We start from the raw sequence: 27524 nt of genomic DNA, 5'->3' as shown, positions 1-27524 counted from the left end.
GTCTGAAGACTCTCTTCTGCAGAGGCCTGGATACCCGCTTGAAAGACTAGCTGGCCACTCACCAGACACCTGACTCGCTGGAAGAATTGATAGCCTTAGCTACTCAGATTGATTGCCGGCTCCGAGACAAGGTGAAGGAACTCCAGCCTAAGGTGTTACCCAGGTTGAAACAGGCCAGTACCCCTGCACTTCGGATGGGTCCAGCAATTCCTGCTGTTGATAAAGATGAATCTATGCAACATGGTCATGGTCACTTGACCTCAAAGGAGAGAAGATTTCGGAAGAAACGCGGCCTGTGCATGTACTGTGGTCAGCCCGGCCATGATGTCTCTACATGCCCCATTCGTCCGGGAAACGGACAGGCCTAAGTCCCGCGGGAGGACTGTTCTTGGGCCATAAGGCGTTATCTCCTCCACTCTCTCTCCCAGTCTCTGTGACCACTGAACCAGCAACGGTTCGGACCTCTGCCCTGTTGGACTCAGGGGCAGGAGGCAACTTTATTCTCAGACATCTTGTGGAAGACCTGAGGAGTCCCTTCGTCAAATTAGAAGATCCATTATTACATCACAACTTGAAGTGGGCTTTGGACGTTCCTTTACATCACCACTTCTCGAGGATCTTAACGACATCCACAGCAGTTCTACTCTGGCTGCTGATATTCATAGCGGTTGCTATGATCGCCATGGCTAGATGGCGCTCTACATCTTTACCGTCTTCACGGACTATTACTGAGAGATATCTGCTATGATTGGTTCACTCGGAAGTCGTGCCTGAAAGACTATAGCACTATTAGTTCCGAAGAAGATATCTCTAGCTACCAGCCTGTTTGATTTGCTGGTGCTGCCACCATCTCTCTTCCAGCTTCATCTATGGAAGAGTTATCCAGAAGTGGGTTTTGGACGTACCCCAACATTGCCACTTCTGTTGAAGTTTCTGTGACGTCCATAGCAGCTAGCCATTGCTGCTTAATTCAACTTCTCATTCAGTTACATTCTGGAAGAGTTATCCAGAAGTGGGTTTTGGATGTACCCAACATTGCCACTTCTGTTGAGGTTTCTGTGACGTCCATAGCAGCTAAGCCATTGCTGCTGAATTCAACTTCTCATCCAGTTCATTACTGAAGTACCCTAACATCGCCACTTCCACTGATGGTTCAGTGACGTCAATGCCTGCGTGCTCTTGGGAACATGTGGCTGCAGTCTCTGCAGTTGGATGGGTCATGGTCTGGCCTCAGTGCATGAAGCCATGTCAATGCACATGCATCAAGACATAAGAAACATGATGCAGGATCATAAGAAACATGATCCTGCGTCATGTTTATGTCTTGATGCATGTGCATTGGCATGGCTTCATGCATCGGGCGGGTGCATCGATGCATCAGTGTCACCCGAGACTTGCCTGGGCCATGAAAGCCGTGGATCTTCCAGTGCTCCCTGCGTCGAGGCAGTGTGGGCATGCTTCTGCGGGGCCCTTGAGTCGCCTGAGGGGCCTGCCAAGGAGACCCTTTTTCCCTCGATCTCGGGGGTTCCCGACTGGGCCCCGGAGAGGACTGAGTGGATACTCGAGGTGGCTCTGGAATGCAGAATCCTGACACTGCTTCCTTCAGCTTCTCTATCTGTTGCCTGCGTGCTCTTGGGAACATGCGGCTGCAGTCTCTGCAGTTGGATGGGTCATGGTCTGGCCTCAGGCAAACGTAACAATGAACATGCCCATCTGTTACAGACATAACCTTTCCGTACTGGTAGAACATAAAGCCAGGAGGTCTCGGCATCACCACCTTGCTGTTTTGCAGCAAAGTAATCAAAGTATTCAAAGTTGTAGCCAAAAAATGGCAACAGTATAGGAGAGAGGAACTCCACGTGCAGCCTGCAATGTGGAAAAACAAGACTGAGGGATAGGAGCTATAGTGCGTAAACCTAGCAACCTTTGCAGAGTCCCCCACACCACCTCTCACTTGCTTTGAAAGACCATATGTAACTTCAGAAAAACCTCCCTGATGGTGTACGAAAATTCTAGAGCATATTCGTCTCTCACTACCTCTTGAACCCAACAATCTGAAGTAATCTTGGCCCTCTCCTCATATAATCTGGACAATCTGCCTCCTACCGCTTCTACGGAGGAATGGGTAGCCCTGGCTTCATTGTGCGAACTTTCCACCACTGGCCCCCTGACCAGCACCATCCCTGATGGATCTGCAGGAGCAACAAAAAGGACTGCTAAGCCCACCAACTGCTTTGCTCCTGTGGAGGAGGATGGCTTCTTGACTGGAATCTACACAACTCTCGAAAATGGGGTGAGTCGGAAAAACATTCTTGCTGGTTTTCTTATCCTCCGGCAGCCTATTTCCTTATCACTCCCCCAGAGTCTTCATCAGCTGATCTAAATCCTCCCCAAAAAGGAGCTTCCCTTTAAAAGGGAGATTACACAACTGGGCCTTGGACCACACATCTGCCAACAAATTGCGCAACCACAGATACCTATGAGCTGCCACTGCCGAGACCATGCTCCTGGCCAAAGTGTGCACCAAATCATAAAGCGCATCCACAACATAAACCACTCAATCCTCCAAGCACCCTGCCTGCAAACCACTGATATCCCAGGCTGAGGCTTGCTCTTGTGCCTTCTGCACCCAGCACAAACAGGCCCTCTGCATCATACTGGCACAAACTACGGCCCGAAGACTCAAAGCAAATACTTTTTTTTTTCTATTTATTCATTTTCAAAGTATTTCAAGACAAACACACTTGAAAAAGCAAAGGAGCTTAGCACAAGAAATATAAACAATATACAGAATGTTATTTAACAAAACCATCTCCAAAAAGTCCACTATCTGGGATCCAATAGACAGCAATACAAGCAAAAAGAAGAAAGAAATCATAATATTATGGAAATAGTAGAGCTGGTCATAACTACGGGAAACATTATTTATTTATTTAGTGCTTTTTTATACAGACATTCTTGATAAGGATCAAATCAGATCGGTTTACATGGAACATGGGGAAATAACATTAACATATCCAAGAATAAATGAAAGTTACAATAAAACAGGGGTACTCAAACTGGGAATAAGAGGAGCCAGATGGCAGAAGAATTTGGAACTAAACCATATCAATACAGCAATATTTACAAATGCGGTCCAGGGGGAAGCGATGACAGATAATCATCCTACTAAGGGTGAGATGGGAGGAGCAACCTCAAGATTGGAGCAATAATTTATCACACAAAAAGTCAGAACGTTGAGATGGAACAAAAAAAAAAATAACTTGAGCCTTTATACAAAAAAAAATAATAATTGAGCCTTTATACTTGACTACTTAATCTGTAATTATCTAAAGCCAAAATTTACAGCCAAGTTCTCAACAAGTTACTAATGTTCAAGAATACTGGATAAAAGAAAATTCCTCTCTACAATTTAAAATTGAAAATCTTGAGAATATAATCCGAAGCAGGAAGGCAGAGGCTTCTAACAGCCGTTTCAACTGAATCTCCAACTTGTGGTCCTAAACATCCTTCAGCGCAGCAGCACCCACCACTGGTATGGTCGTCTTCTTGGTAACCACCGAAACCTTAGGCACCTGTAGGAGCGCCACGGTTTCCTCCATTGTAGGATAAAGTTTGGCCATAGCCCTGCCAACCTTCAGGCCCACCTCCAGGTAGTCCCACTCCTGGTTCACCAACTTCCGAATCATCTTAGGCAAGGGAAAGGCACGCGAGAGACTTTTTAGCCCATCAGGACCGGATTCATGCCCTCATTATCAGACTCCTCCTGAGCCACTTTAACCCTCAATTCCTCCGACACCTGGGGAATAAGGGGACGCAATTCCTCTTTCTTAAACAAGCAGACTACCCGAGGATCAGTTCCCTCCGACACAGGAAACTCATCCAGATCAGGGTCAACCTTACTAACATTTGGATCCGCATTCGAGTGCGCCCCCTGCTGATCCAGATGCTCTTCATGTGGATCATCCGAATCTCCCAAATCCCTAGAATCAACCTCCGAATCTGCATGACCCAGCCCTAGGCACCTCAGCAGATCCCCAGACCCTCTAGAAGCCACTTTAGGCCTCTTAGCAGCGGGAAGAGACTGTCTCTCTCTCTTCGATGCTTCTCCCCTGCATCCTTCCTCACCAGGAAGGCCTTATACAGGAGAAGAATAAACTCTGGAGAAAAATCCTCTGGATCATCTGTCCCCTGCCCAAGAAGACTGTCTTCAGACTCCCCTCCCAATCCAGAGCCTCCTGCCCCCACAGGAGAAAGGGGTGGAGGGGAATCCCTGGGCTCTGCGGAGGCCGAGGCCCCCTGCCCACAACCCCCCTTGGGCACGGCTGCACCCCGAGGCCCAGCAGCCATGGCCCCCAATGAACTAAGGGCCCTTTTTCCCCCCAGAGACCACTCCCGCAAAGGAACCTTCCCCCCTGACACGCAGCCTGAGCACAGGGAACGTGTATTAAGCCATGCAGCTCTGGCACCATTAGGCCCACGGTGACAGGGAAAAATCCGCTGCCTGGGCGTGGCTCTCCAAACCAGGTCAACCACCCACACGGCACAAGCACTGCCATGGCAACACAAACAGCACGCAGGAAAACAGAAATAGGCCGCACTTGTGGCCGTACACGCAGCCCCACACCGCTGCACTGGCTCAAGCAATGCGCAGGAAACCCAAGACCACAGCCGCAGCTGAAAAACACTGCCCCCGCACTGGCTCAACACACCGCCCAGTCAACAAACCTCTGCAAACTCCGGGCCCCCCCAGGAAGCAGGGTGAGCCAGCACTTCGCTCTCCCTCTCCTGTGACAGCACGCGCTGTCCAAGCCATCCTCACCGCCATGCCTTGGACTGCACCTCCTGTTGCTAATATGCTTTTTTTTTTTTTTTTTTAACTTAATCGAAACAAACAGGAGTATTTCCCTGGACAAGGCGGCAGGTTAGGGGTTTCCAACCCCCCCCCCCCCCCCTGGGTCCACCTGAGGGATGGTGCACAAAGGAGCCTAACACCTCAGGGAGCCTTCCTTAAACAAATTCTCTTTTTCAGTCTTTTAGCTTTTCTCAGACTGCAGGTTTGCACCTCTACCATCTGCTGGAGACAGAGAAATACTGCTGGTGGCACTCTTGGTTATGTAGCAAAGCCTCAAATTTTTATTCTCTGCCTCCATCTGCTGGTACGGATGCAAAACCCACTTGTCTGGACTGATCTGGACATGTTCAGGAATGACAATTACATTCTCTCCACTGCTGTTTCATCTCTCTTCTACACATCTTTGTTAAACTCTGTTCACAAGGCAGTTTCATGTTGGGTTACTTCTAAAGTGTGCTTTCTACATTCTTTTTATCCACTCTGCAGAGTGTGCCTGGCTAAAATCATGTTCTCATACTGACTTCAAACATTTCATATTCATCTCACCTCATCCTAGTCTGCTATAGCACTCAAACACACCTACTAAATTCATCTGACAGACCCCATCTCCAACTCCTTATGCTCACCTCCCTTCTCAAACCTCCTCCAACCTTCACTTTCTGCCCAGATTATGACAGACTTCTTCCATGACAAGCCTCACAAGATTAATTTGCAGATCTCCACCAGGCTCTTCCATTCCCTTCCTATTCCTTAACTCCAGCCAGTATTTCTTCCTTTTCTAAAATCAGAAAAAGAAACTGTCCATCTTCTCTCTTCCTCCAAACTCACTATTTATTCCTCTGAACATATTCCTACATAGCTCCTCTTATTTCCCCTGTAGTCATCCCCATAGTCACATTTTCAGTCTTTTACTTTCCACTGCAACCATTTCTACTGTTTTTAAATATGCTTTCACCATACCACACAAACTCTTCACTTGATCCTACCTGCTCTGCTATCATCCTATTTCTTCTTCTTCCCTTTTGCATCCAAACTACTTGACCATGCCATTCACCTACACTGACTTAACTTTCTTGCATTTCAAATCATTCTCAATCTGCCCCAACTGGCTTCTGCCCTCTATAATCCATGAATACAGTTCTTGCAAAAGTCCCCAGCAACCAGGGCCTTAACTCAACCCTCATCTTCCTTAACCTATCTACTTCTTTTGACACCATTCATCATCATCTACTTCTTGACATTTTCTCACTTGAATTTCTGGACGCTGTTCCAACTTGACTCTCTTCATTCCTCTTTCATTTTTCCATTATTGGTCAGTGTGCCTCTAAGTGGGCCCTCTTCTCTCTCTCCAATCATCCACTTGATGCGCTTATCTCTTTCCATAGATTTCATCATTATCTTTATGACAATGACCCTATTTACTTCTCAATATTAGAAACTTCACAAAAAATTCAGTTCCAATTCTCAGCCTACTTGTATACCATTAGTTAAACTTAACATGGATAAGACATAACTTATCTTTCCTTCCAAACAAACTTTCCACCTTTCTCTTTTTTCAATCACTATAAAACTGTCATCTTCCCAGTCCTCTCAGAACACAAACTTAAGGTCAACTGACTCCTCTCTCCTTTACTGCCCTCACCCAAAACACTGCTGAAACATATTTCATATTTCTCTATAATAGTGAAGATCTGTCATTGCATTTCTAAACATACTACCAAAATCCTTATCCACTTTTTCACAACTTCCTGCTTAGACTACAGCAAGCGGCCCCTCACAAGTCTCCCACTGAATCATCCATCTCCATTACAGACTCTTCAAAATTCAGCTGCATGCCTTCTCTTATTTGTGTCATGATAATCATGAAACTTCTCTGAGTCACTCCATTAGTTCTCCATCCACTTACACATATAGTTTAAGCTTCCACTCAAATACAAGTGAACTAATATTGCAACTCCTCATTATCTTTCCTTTTTTCCCCTCACATTTCCACCTATACCTCTCTTTGTGACCTCCATTAGCGCATAAGAAATTGCCATACTGGGTCAGACCAAGGGTCCATTAAGCCCAGCATCCTTTTCCAGCAGTAGCCAATCCAGGCTACAAGTACCTGGCAAGTACCCAAACACTAAGTAGATTCCATGCTGCTGATGCCAGTTATAGCAGTGGCTATTCTCTAAGACAACTTGATTAATAGCAGTTAATGGTCTTCTCCTCCATGAACTTACCAAACATTTTTTAAACCCAATTACACTAACTGCACTAACCAAATCAAGTAAGCTGTTCTTACCTATATTCTTCTCCTTTGTTGCCAATTCTTGACTCTGTATTTTCTACCCAGCTGCACCATATGACTGTAGTAGCCTTCCTAAGTTGATGTGTAATGCTCTTCTCACCCATATGCAAATTGTGCTAAAAAGATCACCTTTTTTAGGAAGCTTTTAAATCAAACTCTGGCTCTCTATTATCAAAGCCTAGTACATTTTAATCATATTTTATATAATAAATTTCTGGAAGCCTGTCTGTGTATCTTGACTAGATTGTAAGTTCCATGGAGCAGGGACTGGGTTTTTAAAGTGTTGTATTCATCTAGAAGTGCCATAAAAACCAATAGTAATAGTTGCTGTAGCATTAGCAGCAATGTAAGACTATTCATTCTCTGGTTTTATTCTGTTTAACTACTAATGATAGATAGTCTGTGTTTGACCCATGCTTTCTTGAATTCTGATACCAGGTTTGGGTTTTTTTTTGGGGGGGGGGGAGGGGGGTTTGTTTGTTTTTTTACATCTGTGGGAGTCAGGTCTTATACATTTGCATACAAAGTATGCAAATGTATAAGACCTGTATACAATGTATACACTGTAAGACAATGTATACACTGTAAGACAATGTATACAACAGTACAAAGACTTAAGAGAGAAGACAAAATGAAGGCTAGAACTCTTTCTGATGGCTAGAATTCTTTCTCTAGGCAATGCAGAACCTGGTTCCCCTTCTCTAGCAACTCTACCAAATGTCCCCTTTCCTCTCATTCCTCCCCTTATTTCTGCTCTCTAACAACTACTTTTTCCGTATTCTTTTCTTAAAGTTTCTTTGTATAAATATTATCAACTTTAAAAGAAAATGAAATTACAAATGGAATTCCATATTTAAAGGAATCTTTTTTTTTTTCCATTCTGACCCTGGTATCTCTAGATTATTTGTATTTCTTGCATAGAGGTAACACTACATCTAAATGCTGCAAGGCTTGAAATCAGCCATTGCAGCTAGCACAAATCCTCATAGAAAGGAGCAAGATACCAAGAAAAGTGTAACTGGAAAATTAGTTAGTTTTTCATGTTGTGTAATCCCATCTTTGTAGGGGGAAATGTATCAACTGGAAAGGCCGAAAGAAGGCACTTTATATTCTGAGGCCATCCAGCGGAACAATATTTCCACTTCTCTCAATAAGCATTTATGTTGAAGACAGACATAGCTAGGGACACACCAAAATTACCTTCAGGATTCTCTTCCACAATAGGATTTGGCACAGAGGGGTTAATGAAGCTGTGCTTCAGCAGCTGCTCTGTGTTCCATCTTTCCTTGTCTTCTAGACAGACACATCTGGAAAAAAATAAGACATTGCACAAGTATGACCGGTCTTTCTCAGATACTAAAATTAGCTTGCTAATCACAATAATTTTAAGTTAAGTTTTACGTGATTTTATGTAACCCGCCCCAAACTTTGGAGAGTGTGGGAAATACATACTTTTCAATAAAGAAAGAAAGAAAGAAAGAACATAAGAAATTGCCATGCTGGGTCAGACCAAGCGTCCATCAAGCCCAGCATCCTGTTTCCAACAGAGGCCAAACCAGGCCACAAGAACCTGGCAATTACCCAAACACTAAGATACAATTAATAGCAGTGGCTTCTGATACAATTAATAGCAGTGGCTATTCCCTAAGTAAACTTGATTAATAGCAGTTAATGGACTTCGCCTCCAAGAACTTATCCAAACCTTTTTTGAACCCAGCTACACTAACTGCACTTATCCTTAATGCTGTTTAACCTGATTTTATATTCAATAAAGCAGCAGACAGCATGGCTCTGGTCAATGTGGAGCAGCTGGCAAATTTCTAGGAATTCTATTAGGAGTACTAGAGGTGTACATGGGATTTTTTTTTTTTTTTTAATTTCTTCGGTGGGGAGTTCATTTTATTTTTGTTTTCCAGTTTTAGTGTATTTTACAAAGGTTTTGTTGTGTTTTCAAATGAAAGCATATCCCTATTTTCTACTTCTACAGAGGATAAGCTAGAGTCTATGGCATTGCATCTGGCATGAAATTGTAAGCAGCAGTAGCTTTCTCAAGACTTAGGCCGTGTGTCCTAAGAACCAAGGATAAGCAGCGGCTTTCACAAGTCTATATTGCTAATGGTTTATGGACTCTTGCTCAGGAGCTTGTCTAAACCCTTTTTAAACCCAGCTATGCTTACTGCTTTTACTATATCACCTGACAAAAAATTTCACAGTTTGAGCACAAACTAAAAAATTATTTTATTTTAGATTTGTTTTAGCTTATTAGCTTCATGAAGTGATCCCTAGTCCTAGTACTATTGGAAAAGATAAATAACTGTACCCTATTTACCCATTCCAACACATTCCTGATTTTATAGACCTCCATATCTCCTATCAGCCATCTCTTTTCCAGCCTGAATAGCCCTAATCTGTTTAGCCTTTCCTCATAAGGGAGCTGTTCTATCACCTTTATAAATTTTGATTGCCCTTCTGTGTAACTATTCTAGTTCCGCTAGATCAATACAGAAGCATGATGATACCTTCTATTTTATTTTCCATTCCTTTCCTGATTATGCTACTTACATTTTCGACTGCCACCGCACAGAGTTGAGGATTTCAAAGTATTGTCCACAGTGACTCCAAGGTTCTTTTCCGAGGTGGTGACATGTAACATGGAACCCAGCAGCGTGTACCTATAGTTTGGATTATTCTTCTCTATATTCATCACTTTGCACTTGTTCATGTTAAATTTCATCTGCCATTTAGATGGCCAATTCCCGAAATTTGCAATGTTTTCTCACAATTCCTCACACTCGGCTTGAATAATTTTGAGAAATCTGCAAATGTGATCATCTCATTCATTGCTCCCTTTTCCAAATCATTTATAAATAAATTAAAAACCACCCAGGTACAGATCTTTCTCCACTGAGAGAATGCATAATTGCTTATCTTTAACAGATGTTGTCCAAGGACAGCAAGATGACAGTCCCCACACATAGGTGATGTCATCTGATGGATCTCGGCAAGGAAATTTGACTTCAAAGTTTCTACAACTTTAATCCTCACTGAGCATGCCCATGGGGAGGCAGGCAGGTTTTGTGAGGACTGACATCCTACTTTCTGCAGAGAACACCTGTTACAGGTAAGTAACTCAGCTTTCTCTGAGGACAAGCAGGATGGCATCCTCACAAATGGGAATCTCAAACTACATAAGGAGCAGTTGGACCAAAAATATTGACCTCTAGGAGGGAAAGGAGTCAAGTTCTACATCTCAAATTCTGCAGGACAGATTGGCCAAACCTACTGTCACGTCGGCCATCCCTATTCAAACAATAGTGAGATGTGAATGTGTAAAAAGAACGTCACATCACAACTTTGCAGATCTCCTCCATAGGGACAGATCACAGGTGAGACACTGTTACGGCCATGGCTTGGACAGAGCCTTAACATGGCTCAGCATATGCAGGCCCACCTGATCATAACAGAAGGAAAAGGAATCTGCTAGCCAGTTAGATAAAGTCTGTTTGGCAATGGTTATCTTCAGTTTGTTGATGTCAAAAGAAACAAAAAGCTGGGTGGACTTTCTATGGGCTTCAGTCTGCTCCAGGTGAAAGACCGAGGCTCTTTTACAGCCCAGACTATTCAGTGTTTTCATAAGTTGTGCATATCAAGATTAAAGTCATTTCTTGCTTCTGATGACTTCCATTCAGTTTTACTATCATTAGTTTTATAAAAACTAGATTATTGCAATTCGCTTTACATAGGAAACCTTCAAGCTGTGCAGAATGCATTAGTAAGATTTACAGGAGCCCAGAAATTTGATCATATTACACACTAGTATTATGTTATCTTCATTGGCTACCTGTTTTTTTGGGATATTAGGTTTATAGAAACATAGAAACCATAGAAGATGATGGAAGAAAAGGACATAGTTGCCCATCTCATCTGCCCAGCAAGTTCACAGCCTATTTGGTTCACAGACCGTCAGGATCTGGGCCTTGTAGGTTACTTGTTTGAGATCAATTTCTTGTTGTCCTCTGCTGTTGTGGTAGAGAGCACTGCTGGGATTATCCCAGTTGTGTCATCGTTAATTATAAATGGGTAATGTGTGTCTCATCGGTAAGTCACCCCCCTTGATAATTTGTCTACCTAGACTTCCTCTTGTGCCATTTGATTTACATTTTGCACTGGCATGTCACCCCATGCCCTCTAGGTTTTCCCAGACTGTACCCTTTTTCCGCCCCCCCCCCCCCCCCCCAAGATTATATAGTTCATGTTTTAATTTTCTGATGTCAGATTTTTTAACTGTATGAAGGATCTTGCCTCTAATGTGCCTCTTTCCTCATTTCACTTCCCTCGCTTCTAGGAATCCACAGAGTTTATCCCATACCCTTTTGAATTCCCTTCACTGTCTCAGTCCTCACCACCTCCTCCGGTAGGGCGTTCCATGCATCTACCACCCTCTCCAAGAAGAAATATTTCTTGACATTCAATCTGAATCATCCTCCCTGGAACTTCATTCCATGACCTCTAGTTCTCCTTATTTATTTCCAACAGAAGATGTTTGTTATTAAAGTTGAATCATTCATGCCTTTTAAGTATCTGAAGGTCTGTATCATGTCTCCCCTGCTCCTCTTCTCCTCCAGGGTGTACATATTTAGGACCTTCAACCTCTCCTCTTAAATCTTTCTCTGGACCATCTCATCTTTGACTCCTTTGAGATACGGTCCTACAGAACACAGTACTCCAGGTGAGGCCTCACCAGGGACCAGTACAAGAGAATTATCACCCCCTTTTTCCTACTGGATACTCCTCTTTCTATGCATCCCAGCACTCTTCTGGCCTTGGCTATCACCTTGTCAAATTGATTTTTCATCTTCAGATCACTAGATACTATCACCTCAAGGTCCCTCTCTTGCTCCGTTCACATCAGCCCTTCTCCCCCCCAGCTTGTATAGCTATTTTGGGTTACTGATCCCCAGATGTATGATTCTGCACTTCTTGACATTAAACGTCAGCTGCCACATTTCGGACCACTCCTCTAGTTTTCTTAAATCTCTTTTCATTCTGTCCATACCTTCCGGAGTGTCCACTCTGTTGCAGATCTTCGTGTCATCCGCGAATAGGCAGACTTTACTCTCTATTCTCTCACTAACATCGCTCACAAAGATATTAAACAGGACAGGTCCCAACACCGAACCCTGCGGTACACCAATAAATACAGTCTTTCTTCTGAGTAGCTTCCATTAACCATCACACTCTGTCTTCTATCCAACAACCAGTTTGTAATCCACACCACCATCTTGTCATTCAGTCCTAAACTTCTCATTTTCTTCATGAATCTTCTGTGCGGGATTGTATCAAAAGCTTTACTAAAGTCCAAGTAGATCACATCTAACTCGTTCAAGACCTCTCATGATTTTAAAGACCTCTATCATATACCCCCTCAGCCGTTTCTTCTCCAGCTGAACAGCCCTAACCTTCATCTTTTCCTCACAGGGGAGCTGTTCCATCCCTTTATCATTTTGGTTGCCCTTCTCTGTATCTTCTCCGTTGCAACTATATCTTTTTTGAGATGCAGCGACCAGAATGGTACATAGTATTCAAGGTGCGGTCTCACCATAGAGCGATAAATAGGCATTATGACATTTTCCATTTTATCAAAGTTTCTCTTGAAAATTTAGTGTTAGAGCTGTAGATTTAATTATTGTTTAAATTTGAACATGTTATGATCACTATTGCCAAGTGGTCCCACCACTGTTACCTCTCTCAACAAATCCTGCGTTCCACTAAGAATTAAATCTAAAATATCTCCCTCTCTCGCTGGTTCCTGAACCAATTGCTCCATGAAGCAATTGATGTAGTAGGTACCACCACTGCATTTCTCCAATCTCTAGGCACCACCCCTGTATCTAGTGATCTATTGAACAGGACGCATAGAGGACCTGCCAGCACATCCCTGATTTCTTTCAGTATCCTGGGGTGAATCTCGTCCAGCCCCATGGCTTTCTCTACTTTCATTTTACCTAGCTCTTCCCATACATCATCTTCTGTGAAAGGCATATCTTTTATTTCATTCCCATCTAAAGTCTTCCTAACCAACACAGGTCCTTCTCCTGGGTCTTCTAAGGTGAACACTGAACTGAAGTATTTGTTTAATATTTCTGCCACAATGACACAATGATCTGTTTCAACGTTTAGTTTCAGTATGCCTCTTTGGACTTTTCTCTTTTCACTGATATAACTAACAAATGTTTTGTTTCTTCTTTTAACCTCTTTGGCAATTTTTTCCCTCCACCTGGCTTTTGCTTTTATTATCACTATTTTTGTTTCTCTCATTTTCTTCTGGTATTCTTCTCTGTATTGCACTTTTTGGGATCTTTTGTATTTCCTGAATGCTGTTTTGTTTTTTTTTTTGCTCTTGCTTAATTGTTTAACAAACATATTTGCCTTTTTGATTATTCCTTTTAGTTTGGCTCACAGCCAAAATTGTATGCCTTGTCCATCTGGAAATTCTGTGTGCAATGTTTAATTAGACAAATCTATGGAAAAGATTTTTGGGTGCAGGCCCCTAGTGCTGGAATGAACTTCTGGATAAGTTAAGAGCAATTGAGGAGCTTCTTTTTATTCAGGAAGCAGGTAAAGGATCATTTCTTAAAACTAGCTTATGGCTGTCAAGAATAGTAATATGTAGTCTTTTGCTGGTCATGATACTAACAATCTGAAAAACTGAAGGTTCTGTGTGGTATAGCCCTGGGGAAAGTGATTTGTGATTAATTGTAATGTTATAGCTTTATAATACAAAGGTTGGTGTTTACTAGTGAACATTTTAATGTTTTATTTAAATTTTATTATGCATGTGCAGTTGTTACCTACTGAGTACATTGGATTGTGCAGGATATAAATGTTTTGCAATAAAATAAATAAATGTGGTCTGGGAAAGAATGATGAATTGTCAACTGGCTTGTTAAGCTGGAATTCCAACACCCCTTTAGGGAAGAACTTAGGGTGGGTGCACAGGACCACCCTATCATGATGAAACCTGGTAAAAGGTGGATGAGTTACTAGAGCCTGGAGCTCACTGACCCTGTGTGCTGAAGTTGTCGCAACCAAAGATACAACCTTCTAGCAGGCCGATACAGTACAGTGCGCTCCAGTGGAGCGCACTGTTAGCCCAGGTTTGGACGCACGGTTTGGACGCGCTAGCTTTACCCCTTATACTGTAAGGGGTAATAGCGCGTCAAAAACACGCATACAAACCTCCCCCCGCACATTTTACTTTGAGAAATTAACGCCTGCCCAAAGGCTGGCGTTAATTTCTGCCGGCACCGGGGAAGTGTACAGAAAAGCAGAAAAAAAAGCTTTTCTGTACCCCCCTCCGACTTAATATCATAACGATATTAAGTCGGAGACCCCAAAAGTAAAAAAAAAAAAAAAGTAAAAATTAAAAAAAAAAATATGTAAAATCGGCCCACGGGTCGGAAGACGGACTCTCATTTATGCCGGCGTCCTTTTTCCGAACCCGTCTCTGTCAGCGGGTTTGAGAACAGACGCTGGCAAAATTGAGCGTCAGCTGTCAAACCCGCTGACAGCCGCCGCTCCTGTCAAAAAGGAGGCGCTAGGAACACGTTAGTGTCCCTAGTGCCTCCTTTTACTGCAGGCCCTAATTTGCATAGGCCACCCTCCTGAATCGCGTGCCCAGGAGAGTGGCCTGTGCGCTCGCCAGCTCTCCTGCTCGTTTTTCTTTATCGGCCTGCAGGTCAGGTACTTCAGTTCACAGGAGTTCGGTGGCTCAAAGACAGCTTTCATCAGCTGGGCAAGTACCATATTTAAATCCCATGACACAGCGGGAGGTCTGATAGGATGCTTCAAATGAAGTAGAATCTGCATAAATCAGTCAACTAAAAGCTGTACAGAGATGAGTTTTCCTTTTACATGCTGATAAGTGCCAACTGCATAAAGGTGAATCCTTATCGAGCTGGTTTTGAGACCAGACTCAGACAGATGTAGATGGTATTCAATCAGTGTGTGTAGAGCAGGAGAAAAGATCAAGGGCCTTCTGCTCACACCACAGAACAAACCTCTTCCATTTTAAAAAAACAGAACTTCTTCGTGAAATACTCTCTTGAAACTAATAGAACTTGAGACACATTGTCAAGTATATCAAGGAGCTACAAGGTTGAATCAACATTCAAGCAGTGAGAGCTAGGGACCTGACATTGGGATGGAGCAACCTGCCTTGATCCAGTGTGATGAGGTCCAGGAAAGTATCCAGCCTGATCGATTCCCTGATAGACATCTTTCTGGGAAGTGGGAACCATATTTGTCTTGGACAAAAAAGTGCAATGAGGATCAGACTCCTCATTTTCTCTCACCTTCAACAGCATTCTCTGTCACAATGTAGGGTGAAAGGGTCCAAAGCTAGTCTGCCAAGTGCCCTTATTATAGAACAGAAGAGCTAAGTCTTTCTGTTCAGAGAAGACAAACATCTGCCAATGGGTTCTCCCACTGGCAGAAAATCTGTCTTACTACACCCCCTCCCCCCAAGGTCCAGCAATTACTCATGTGGATACAGGATTTGGATTAATCTGTCTGCCAGGACATTCTCTACACCTCCCAGACATGTGGCTCTGAAAACCATCCCGACAGATGGTCTAGTCCCACAGGTAGAGAGTTTCTTGATACAGGAGGTACGATTCCATGCCTCCCTGAAGGATGACATAATACATTGCAACCTGGTTGTTTATTTGGACTAGGACTTGCAGGGATCGTTTGAAAGGTTCTTCTCCCCTAAAGCTAGACAAGTTACATAAAAAACCATTACTGCACTGTGAAATTACATTGATCAGACTTGTACAAAAAACAAAACAAAAAAAACCACTTGCCAGTAGGGAATGTTGTAGCGGTCGCATATGAGCCCTTGCCCACTTGGAAGTAGGTTCCATACCTTGGGGCAAACGAGGTCAACAGTTTTCGCAATTGGTCCATCAGTTTCCTTCTCCTTGGAGGTGGGAGGAAGACCTTGTTCTGTTTGGTATTGAACCGGAATCCCACATACTCCAGTGACTAGGAAGGCTGTAGGCAGCTCTTGGCTGTGTTCACGACCCACCCAAGTTCCTGTAGTAGATTCTTGACTCTGGTGGTCGCATGGTGACTCTCCTCCGGAGCCTTTGCCCTGATTAGCCAAATGTCCAAGTAAAGTCTTTCCTTAGTGTTGCCGCCACAACCACCATAATTTTGGTGAAGGTTCTGGGAGCGGTAGCTAGGCCGAAGGGTAGCGCCCAGAACTGGTAATGATGACCCAGAATAGCAAAGTGCAGGAATCGCTGGTGGTCCTGATCTATCGGGATGTGAAGGTAGGCTTCAGATAGGTCCAGGGAGGTTAAGAATTCTCCCGGTTGTAACACCATTATAACAGAGCGTAGGATTTCCATGCGGAAGTGTGGTACCCTCAGGTAACGGTTGACGGCCTTGAGATACAGGATGGGCCGGAATGCTCCTTCTTTCTTGGGGACGATAAAATAAATGGAATAGTGGCCAGTATTTTGTTGGGGCATGGGCACCGGGGCTTTTGCCTTCAGGCTGAGTAGTCTTGCTAGTGTGGTTTCCACTGCCAGCCTCTGGAGTGGGAGTGGCAATGGCAATGTGATCTCATAAATTTGTCTGGAGGAGTGCTTTGGAATTCCAGAGAGTACCCTTCTCGAATGATAGTTAGGACCCACTTGTACGATGTTATCTCGACCCATCTTTGGTGGAAGAGGGCAATTCTGCTCCCTATGTCTTCTTCCTGTGGATGGGTCTGCGTCTTCTCATTGTGGGGTACGGCCGGAGCCTGCTCCCCCTCTTAGTATGTCTGTTCTGAAAGGAATGAGACCTTCCTGAGGGGTGAGGTGTTTGTGACTGTGTGTTCTTGTAAGGTCTAAAGAGCTACGATCTTCTGCCCTTAGTTTTTCTGGGGGAGGAGCGCTGAAATGTTCTTTTGTTCCTGTCTTCCAGTAGCCGGGGTACTGGAGATTCACCCAATTTGTTGGCTAACTTCTCCAATTCACTTCCGAACAAGAGAGATCCTTTAAAAGGCATTCTCGTGAGGTTCGCTTTGGATGTCGAATCAGCAGACAAATTCCGGAGCCGTAGTTGTCTTCTGGCTGCCACTGCGACACCCCTGGCTGAGATGCGCACGAGATCTGATGTGGCATCAGTGAGGAAAGAGACCACAGGCTCCATCGCTTCTCCAGACGTAGTTGCGTCTCTGGAGAGGAGCAAGCAGGAGCGTTCCACCAATACGCAGCAGGAAGCAATTTGTAGCGTCATTGCTGATACGTCAAAGGACTGCTTAAGGATGAATTCCAGTCATCTGTCCTGGGAGTCCTTTGATGACGCTCCTCCCTCCACGGGAATCGTAGTGCACTTTGAGACTGAGCAGATCATAGCGTCCACTTTAGGGAAGCGTAGGAGTTCCTTGGCCGTGGGTTCCAGCAGATATAGGGCTTCTAGGGCCCGTCCCCCTTTGAAGCTGGCCTCTGGAGCATTCCATTCCAGGTCAATCAGTTCCTTGATGCGCTCCAACATAGGAAAGTAGCATGAGGCCTTACGGAAATACACCAAAATAGGATTCTTCTTTGGATCCGTTATAGGGTCCGTGCCTGGAAGGCCCAGCGTCTTTAGTCTGGGACACAAGGCTGGTAACTCAGCCTTGTGGAAGAATCGAAGCATGGTTCGGTATGGCTCCATCCCTGGAGGTATTTCTCCTTCCAGGGAATCAGTTTCATCCTCTGAGATGTCTGGATCCCCATCAGGGAGGCTCTTGGTTAGGAAAGACATGTCTTGAGGAACCCGGAAGGTGCCGGGAATGGCGTGTGCTTCCGGCAGGGGTTGAGTCGGATGCGCCGCAGGGGCTGGTTGTACCTGGACAAAGGTTTGCAGCCCCTTAAAAGATTCCACCCAGGAGAAGGTTCCTGGGTCCATGTTGATCCCAGGAGGGGTCGTAGTGTAAGCCCCAGAGGTGCCTTCTTGTGGGGGTGCAGAGCTGGAAATACATAGATCCAGAGTACCATCATCAGTGGTTCCGGATCCCTCTCCTGGCAGTAGGAGGTCTTGCCTTGGTTCTCCCTGAGACTCCTCGCACTGCTGGCATAGGAGGGATTCCAATTCCGGTTGCGCGGCTCTTAAGTGGCAGGCTGGACAAAGGGGGTGTCCTTTGGCCTTTTTGGATGGCTTTGCCATTGTTTGTGCGCATGCAGAGCTTCAACCTCGTCTATGCGTGCAGGTATGCGCGCGGATGTGGTTAGTTGTGCACGTCGGATGCGCAGAAGTTATGCGCACAGGCTACAGAGTTTCTGCATCTGACCCCCATGTGTGCGCCGTTGTGCACGTCGATGTACGTATGGCACAGTAGGCACACTGCAGTGCACACAACTCAGCGTGTGCCTTTACGGGTGCGCTCAAGTTAGGCGCCTCAGCCCTCCGACCTGCCCCGTACGTACCGCCGATCGAGGGGGGAAAATGGCGCCGACGAGCCCGCTGGCAAGATGGCGACCCCCCCGGAGGATCTCCACGTGTGGACCCTCGCACCGAATTGGGGCCTAGCCCAAAGAGGGCTGCTGAACCCGATTTTAAACCTCGTCAGGAGGAAGATTGGTACTGCTATTCGAGCCTTGGAGACCGGAGACTTAAAAGTAAAGGTTTCTACCTTACCTGGTCTCTGCTCTTACCGGTCTTGTGCCGGGTGGTCGAGGGGAATACCTTCACCACCGCGCTCGAATCTGCACCCACTGCCTTTCAGCCACCCTGGGGGCTAAGTCCGCGCCGGGATCCGTCTGCCGGACCAAAGCTCACCTCTGAGGATATCGAGAATCACCTCCGGAAAGTTTCAACTGTGGGAGGGGACTCTTAGGTTTCACCGCAGGAGAAGCAGGGCTCTCTTCTTGCAGGTAATTTTCCTTCTTCTTTCTTGTTGTAAATGTTACACTATTCTCTTTTGGATAGTGTCCGCATCTGCTATGAAGACGGAGAAATACTGAAGAGCTAGGCTTGATGCACGGGTATAAGTAGGGTGACGTCAGCTTGAAATCTGACTCAGTCTCCCATCTGCTATCAGGAGAGCACAATACCCATTGGTCCTGAGTCCATCTGGCTACACGCTAGGAAAAAAAGCTTCAAAGTCTTCTCCTTCACTTTTTTTTGTTTCTGGTATTGCTGAGAGGTACAGCAGAAGGGGGGGGGAAGAGAAAGGGGGAGAGAAAAGAGAGGGAACTATGTACCTGAGACCGGTAGCCCCCTCATCCCCAGCAGTACTCAACTGAAGGAGAGAAACAAAACTTCACCATAGAGCTGCTATCCAAACATGTCAATTCAAAGGCTCTGGGCTATGTTCATCTGAGGGATGGAGAACTAGTCTTTCACCTCAGAAGCTGCACCCTCCTCCAAAAATATTTTTCCTATTCACCCAGTTCTTCGTTTAAAGAATGGGATGCTGCTACCATCTGCTGGAGACAGAGAATACTGGCCAGCTGAGGTTAACACAGGTGCCTATAAGGGGCGACGTCAGTAAGTTTTTTGCTCTCGGTCTTCATTTGCTGGTTGGTGGGCATAACGCATTTGCTGGACTGGTCTGACTGGATGAAGCAGCAGCAATTATGCCACCCATGTGTGACTACAGAGAACTGCTTGTCTTCAGAAAAAAACAATTTTGTTCCCTCTTAGTGGGAAATATCATACAAATCATATCAAATATATACTAGAAGGCTTTCACCTCAGAAATGACTTCATATCAGTTTCTGATGAATGTTAGGATCATGGCTACATGAAAGGTATTAGAGAACGTCAAAAGTATTTTACTTACTTTTTCAGGAAGTCTTGGAAGTCAGAGGGTAGATCACGAGGAATGACAACAGGATACTCAGAAACTACCTTGCCTTGGCTAAGAGACAGCAGCAGCAGGCCCAAATGCCATATGTCTCCCTTTTTTCCTGATTTTGTAGGTAAGGCACTCTCACTAAATCGAACTTTTGTTTGTTCAAAAACATCCTCCTTACAAGTGTCTGCCAAGCGCTTGGAAAGACTGTAATCTGTTAACTTTATGTTCCCTGCACTATCCAGGAGGATAGTAGAAGCAGTTAACATCTTGTGCACCACAGAATTAGTATGCAAATAATCCAGAGCAGACAGCAGCTGAGAGGTATAGGAGCGAAGCTGATCCATAGGGACAAGCAGCTGCCGATTAAGGTAACAAGATGTGAGGCTAGGTCCATTTACATGCTCCACCACTATATGTACCAGGAAGCAGTCCTCTTGATCCTGGAAGTTCATGGCAATGTACTGCACCAGCCCAGGGTGCTTAAGTTTCATCAGGGATCCAAACTCTGTTTCTGCTCCCCAGATCTGTTTGAGATAAAAATAAAAATCAAATGTAATCAATGAGCTCAGATTTCAGGACCCTAAATACCTCCCCCAATATCTTTCCCCTTACCCACTCTCGAGGGAACTCCAATCCTCCAAATGGCTCTGCCTTCCTCGCCCCTTGTTGACTACCACCAGATTTGTCCTGCGTGAGACTTCACACTTTCAGCTGCTATGCACCAGCAATTTGGAACAAACTACCACTAGCCCTGCACCTGGAGCCATGCTACCTTAAATTCATAAAATAAAGCAAATACATGGCTTTTCACCAGGTCCTTCCTCTAAGACCTACTTCCTTTGGCACATCTACCTGAACTCTTGTCAAGGGACTGTATTATACACAATATGGGTTTTCACAAATGGGTTTCCCATGTTGGATCCCATCACTACTCTAACTGCACATTCATATTTATTGTAAGCAATTCATATGCTTCTGTTCATTTAAATTTTATTGTAATCCACCTTGAGATCAACTCTGGGAAAAGGCTGAATATCAAATGACCATAAATAAATAATAAAATAATGAATGTAGAGCCTGCAGCTACCAGAGCCAAAGGTTCAAATCCCATTGTTCCTGACAGCCTTGCAGCATGAAGAAAATGCAATAGCAATAATTTAAAGATTTGGGGCTCCCAGTGACCCATTAATAACTTAGGCAATAAGACCCTGAAGTGACCAGTTACTGCTAATATCTCCCCTGTATATGAGACTATGTACTGTACATACAAAATTAAGAACCTGTACCCATGAAAACACACCAACACAATAAGATCAGCATTCATTACCTCTTCACTATTTAAATTACAATAAATCTAAGATGCTGTCTTAACAGCCATGTGAGAGTAAGGATTTTTTCCATGATATTTTTAGCTTGCAACAAACAAATACCTACAGTCCTCTAAAAAATCTCTACCCTCAGGTTCAAATACAAATATTGGGTGTGTCCAGGTATTTCATATTTAGTTATCTATTCCATAAAAGATTTAAAAGTCATCCCCTTCCAAATTTGTTCCAAAAATTGAAGAACTTTTTTCTGCCACAGCTGCATGTCAAATGAGAATGAGATAATTGAGGATTCCCGTATACCACACTTACAGTTTAACCTGGAAAGAATGGGAAAGGAGGATTGTGAAGGATTTCCCTAAAAACCCTCCTTAACCAGTACTGGACCAGTTATCTAGCCTGGTCCATCATAAAAGCTAGATAAACATGTAGCTCTGTAAGCAAATCCCTAGAGAGCAGTGTAACTGGGCCCCAAGTTTGGTGCTTCATCTTTCACTTTAGGGAGGTAGGGTCCAGATTCAATCTGAGAGGGAGGAAGAATAAACTTCTGGCATGTCTATCCACTCTTTACTCTCAATGTCCTTACTAAAGGAAGAGGACCTCCAACAGGTGCTAGACAGTTCAGAGAAAGAGCAATGAAGGTAATAAAAACGAAGGCAGGAAGATCAGAAAAAACACTCAGAAGTCCAAGAATGGTGTTCAAATAAAACTGTCTTTATTGCAACTTAAAATAATCCAAGCCACAATGCCAAAAATACAGAACAGCATAAAAAATAATATAGTAATGAAGATGATTGTTAATTTTTCCATCTTAGGTGTTACCTCCCTTCTCTTGCACCATTATCCATGGAGAAAAACTGCTCCCCTTACAATGTATGAATACAAGAATGGGGTTCCAGTATGAAGTCACTCAGCAAATAGAAGAAAATCCCCAAGCACAAAAACTGCAAGACAACTGTCCCCATGTACAAAAACATCCAACTTCAATTGGTACAATTTTAACTTTTCTTCAAACTAGAAGAAAAGGATTGTAGTCCTTTGTGTTCTTGTATCAAATAGTATCAAAGCTTCTTACCTCTGTTTCTTCAGGTCACTCAGGCAACCAAATTCTTTCTCCAAATCTTCACTCTTGCCCTAAATCCTCAGGGATACCGGGATTACACCCTTCCCTTCAAACTGGCAAAGGCAAAGCCAAAAAATCCTTTAATCCAAAAATTCCTTGAATATCTAATTTACCAAAGTGATGAGCAGAAGGCCCATCCCAAAAGTACTCAGCATGCTCCCTTCTGATAGAAAGTCCCAAAACTTCTCTTTCCTCCTCACAGACCCTGTGAGGATCCAAAACTCTTCCAAAAGTATTTTAAATCCTGGGGGGGGGGGGGGGGGGGTGTTCAAAATACCAACTCCTCTTGCTTGAGATCCTGTAGGTATCTTTAGCTGCCGCCTTCCCCTCTTGGCTGCTTCAGCTGCATCTAACCCTCTGAAGTTCTGGGCATGCTCCTAGGCAATATTTATCCCCGATGCCATATCCTTAAAAAGGTGGGATTGTCACACAGGGAGGAATAAAAATACAAAACCCCTCCTAAAGCCACAGAACATTCAAATTACAAGGGCAATATAAGTGACTGCTTGGATTCCCCATCTCAGCAGAAATAAGAGTTTGGTCCCAGTTGGGAAGAGAGAAGCCTCAGGTCTCCAGGAGAAAGTAGCTCCTGCAAGAATGTGAATGTGGCTAAAAGTAAGTCATTTATGTTGGACAATTTGCTTATGGAAAAAAAGTCAGTCCAGTATGTGTCTGTTCTCTGAGAAGTTACAGATCGCTTGTGCTGTCTCAAATATGGTGTAAGTTTGTGAATTTCTGCACTACACAAGGCACAGTCAGAGACCCATGCCTCAGAACAGAGAAAGAAGTATTGTTGAAAGTATTTGCAAAAGCAGAAACTCATGTCACAAAAAAAATAATAATAATGTATTTTTTTCCTAGGAAATCTGTTTTTTTTTCTCTAAAGCCTGGCACAGAAAAGTTCTGGTATAGACAGCAGCACAAAGGAGGGATTCACACTAAAGGAAAAGAACTAAAAGGAGAAATTTTAGAAATATGTTTATTCCTGCACAGAGCAAAAAGGCCTGTGATGAGGAAGGACTGTAGCTAAATATTGTGCAGAATACAGGAGCATATAATGAAGAAAAGTTTTCTAAAGAGGCTTGGGCTACGGAAATGGATATGCAAGTTTAAAATAACAGGCCAAGGAGAATAGATCTGCCTGAGAAAGGGAAAAAAAAAGTCAGAGCTGGATAAGCAGGGGTTTTTTTTTTCCCCAAGGGGGAAAAAGTGAAAGACGTGGACAGTTTGTGTTTCTGAGCAAGGATTTTGTCCTTTTCCCCCAAAGAAAAAAGAAAGAGAAAGCTGAGCAGGGCATGATCCCTAGAGAGCAATCCATCTCTTTTATAACAGAGCACAAGTGAGCTACTATGGAAGCTTTGCTTCAAACTCTCCTAGAGGGACAATGGCAGCTAGGAATTTCTCTACAGTCCTGGGTAGTCAAGCAGCGAGTTCTGCAAAAAAATTTGAAAAAGCAACAAGCTTCCTGGCTACAATATATAGAAGCCCTGCAAGCTACTGGAATCTGTGGTACAAATCTGATTCCAGTGACATCAGATGCAAATCCAGGAGAGAACTCAGAGCATTCTGAAGCAGAAGAATGTAAAAATGCAGGTAGCGCCAGATCCAGCACTGCTGAGAGAGGCTTTCACTAGGACATTGACTTGGCTACAAGTCAGGGCCAAACCCAAGCTCTGACAGGACCAAGTGAGGAAGAAAATGTGCAACCTGAGGATCCTGAAGTCCCAGAGAAGCAGCAGATATGGGACTCAGACCTACAGGCACTTGCTCAGGGAGAGCAGTGGCTGTCCCCTTCTACAGCTAATCAGCTAAGAGAGACAATCTACAGAGTTCAAAGAAGTCTCACAGGGCATAGAGCTAAAGAAGTGAGTGAACACACCACTGAAGCATTTAATGGAAGTAAACCGAGAACTGCAAAAACAGTCACAAATGACTGCAGGAAAGGAGCGTGGAAGCCAGGGGAATGAACCTCAGGCCAGTCCTGAAGAGGAACAACCCAAAGCAAGGTGGTACAAACAACCAGGACTGGGCCCTATAGAGCCAGATCGAAATATGGAACACTGGGTTTCCCCTCCCCCTCCAGCCACACTACCCCTGGTAACCAGGAAAAAAAGCTGCTTCAAGGTACAGATAAAACAAGAGAAACATTAGTAGTGGCCTAGAGGCCTGATACAGGTGCAGAGAGACTTAAAGAGGATATGATAACGGTTGAGAAAGATGGAGAAAACTGTTGGCAATGAAGTAGATGGAAGAGAGAAAATTTTCCACAGCAGGGCAGAACTACAACCTGCTACAGAGCTTAATAAAGAAAAAATAAAACATGCACACACTTTGGAAGTCCTGAGGAAAAACAGAGTTTTCCAAGGGAAGCAGCAATATCCTAAAGGATACCAGGGAATCCTGGCAGAAGAAGTTCCAGATTGAATATGCTTCGAGGTGGAGGACTGGAACTCAGGGCTTCTTATGGACTCATGTAACATAGTATTAGTTAGATGGGCTGTTATTAAGTTTAATAATAGGAATAATGTAGGATGCTTAAGTGACCTGATGTATGTTAAGTTATGGGAGGACATTGGGCAAAAGGTAAAGTAGCCAGTTTTGGCAATTGGAGCATGTTTAAGAGTAACCCTAGTGAAAATGGGGAATAGTGATACTGTCAACCCTTACCCCAGAGTTAACTGACAAGGTCTCCAGAGAAAGTTATAGAAAACTTGTAAAACTGAAAGGAACTATAGACGCCTGGGGGTTTGCTTCATCCCAAACCATGGACATAAGGAAAGAATCAGCCCAAATTCAAGCCAGGATGGCATCTGGGAGAGAAGTCACTTCCCTGGAAGATATCCAATGAGAGTAAAGATGCTAAAATTGACAAAAGTCTGAGCTGAGGGGAAAGGTATGTGAAAGTGTCCCCTAAAACCCTCCTTAACCAGTACTGGACCAGGCATCTAGCCTGGTCCACCTTAAAAGGTAGCTGGGTGGGTTCTCAGAGAGCAAGAATAAGAGTTTGGGCCCAGCTTGGAACAGAAAGGTCCAAAGTCTCCAGGAGAAGGTAGCTCCTGTAAGCATGTGAATATGGCTGAAGGTAAGCCATTTATGTTGGACAATTTGCTTGTGGAAAATAAAGTTTTATATACAAATAGTCCAACATGTGTCTGTCCTCTGGGAATGCACAGACTGCTTGTGCTATCTTACAAGGATTTAGTCAATCATTGGAATTCAGATTTTGTGAAAGCTATTGACATAACTGCACATAAGTTTAAAAAGCGTATTTTTAAAAGTCTGCAGCTTGGAACCTAGAAACCAAGTTCTAGCATGTTAAACGTAGACTGGAAAGAAAATGGAGAAAACCACCTGATGATAATCTGAAAAATTCTTTTACAGGACCCAATATGCACAGATTGGGGCGGATTTTAAAAGGCGCGCGAATAGCCTACTTTTGTTTGCGCTCCAGGCGCAAACAAAAGTACGCTGGATTTTAGTAGATAAGCGCGGAGCCGCGCGTATCTGCTAAAAACCTGGATCGGCGCGCGCAAGGCTATGGATTTTGTATAGCCAGCGCGCGCCAAGCCGCGCAGCCTACCCCCGTTCCCTCCAAGGCCGCTCCGAAATCGGAGCGGCCTCGGAGGGAACTTTCCTTTGCCCTCCCCTCACCTTCCCCTCCCTTCCCCTACCTAACCCACCCACCCGGCCCTGTCTAAAACCCCCCCTTACCTTTGTCGGGGGATTTACGCCTCCCTCTGGGAGGCGTAAATCCCCACGCGCGAGCGGGCCTCCTGCGCGCCGGGCCGCGACCTGGGGGCGGGTACGGAGGGCGCGGCCACGCCCCCAGACCGCCCCGGGCCGTAGCCACGCCCCCGTACCCGCCCCCAAAACGCTGCCGACACGCCCCCGAAACGCCGCGACGCCCGGGCCCGCCCCCGACACGCCCCCCTCGGAGAACCCCGGGACTTACGCGAGTCCCGGGGCTCTGCGCGCGCCGGGAGGCCTATGTAAAATAGGCTTCCCGGCGCGCAGGGCCCTGCTTGCGTAAATCCGCCCTGGTTTTGGGCGGATTTACGCGAGCAGGGCTCTGAAAATCCGCCCCATTATAAATAAGACTAGGAAATACTTATTTAAAGCTTAAAGAGAAGTCTGAAAAAAATCTAGTTATCTGTGTAATTTTAATAGAAATCTGTCTTCTTACTCTTACAAAAACAATGGGATGAGTGCAGTTTGTCATATTTTTCAGAGAGATTAGTAAGATCTGTGATTCCTTTGACAATGGTATTTTTGTGCAACTGTCTGATGTTTAGATCCCTTATTTGTGCTACAACTTATGAGAGTTTTCTTCTTGGATGATTGGCGCTATAGGGATAGCAATTTTAGAAAGGATTTATTCATTTATTTAGCTCACACTTTTTCATTAGTTCCTCAAGATGAGTTACACTCAGATACATAAAGTATTTCCCTATCCCCAAAGGCCTGTTGGAACAACCAAGTACAACCTATTAACTAAAAAAGCAAAGAACAATCCGGGTTATAAACAATTAACCATCTCGTCAAGTAAGATGGACACATCTCATTTTGAATTAACTCTTTAAAAGAAATCTGCTGGATAACAGATAATCAGTGTAAGTTCCAAAGTACTGGAGAGACATGGTCTCTAATACCAGCCTCAACCACCAATAATGCTGCAATATTCTGGACCCATTAAAATGTATTAAAACCTCTTATAGACAAATCCCAAAATAGGGAAATACAATAGTCAAAGTAAGAAATAATGGTGGCATGCAGACTCTTCATAAATACTGATAATTCAAAAAAGTGTTGAATTCTTTTTAATTCCTCAATTCATAAAAACCTATCTTAAATATTCCGGCAATATGGTGATCAAAAGGTAATCTAATATCACCTCCAAAGTTTTCACATAATCTTCGACTGCAATACTATCCTAGCCCCATATGACAAAGGGTTAAGAAAGACCCTAAGTCAATACCTCCAACCCACAAAATCTGTCTTCTGGGTTTTCAGTTTCACCTTACTCATGGGTCACCCACACCTTAATAGCATGCACACAGTCCCCTAATTCACTCTGCTATTCATTCTGCTTT

The 27524-nt window shown here is 44.2% G+C and overlaps 1 protein-coding gene across 2 annotated transcripts in view; it reads right to left on the bottom strand.

Moving 5' to 3' along the window:
- Positions 1–27524, bottom strand: part of EIF2AK4 (eukaryotic translation initiation factor 2 alpha kinase 4) — a 546008-nt gene that overhangs the window by 373829 nt on the left and 144655 nt on the right. For both annotated transcript variants that reach the window (XM_029600187.1, XM_029600189.1), the window contains exons 9-10: positions 19972–20510; positions 8352–8458 (exon numbers count right to left, since the gene is read on the bottom strand). In XM_029600187.1, the coding sequence (XP_029456047.1) occupies positions 8352–8458; positions 19972–20510 (646 nt within the window). The remainder of the gene's footprint in view (positions 1–8351; positions 8459–19971; positions 20511–27524) is intronic.

Source organism: Rhinatrema bivittatum, chromosome 4 (genome assembly GCF_901001135.1).
Source record: "Rhinatrema bivittatum chromosome 4, aRhiBiv1.1, whole genome shotgun sequence".
Classification (NCBI taxonomy): domain Eukaryota; kingdom Metazoa; phylum Chordata; class Amphibia; order Gymnophiona; family Rhinatrematidae; genus Rhinatrema; species Rhinatrema bivittatum.
Note: the sequence above shows the minus strand (reverse complement) of the source record. Positions and strands in the feature narration are given on the sequence as shown.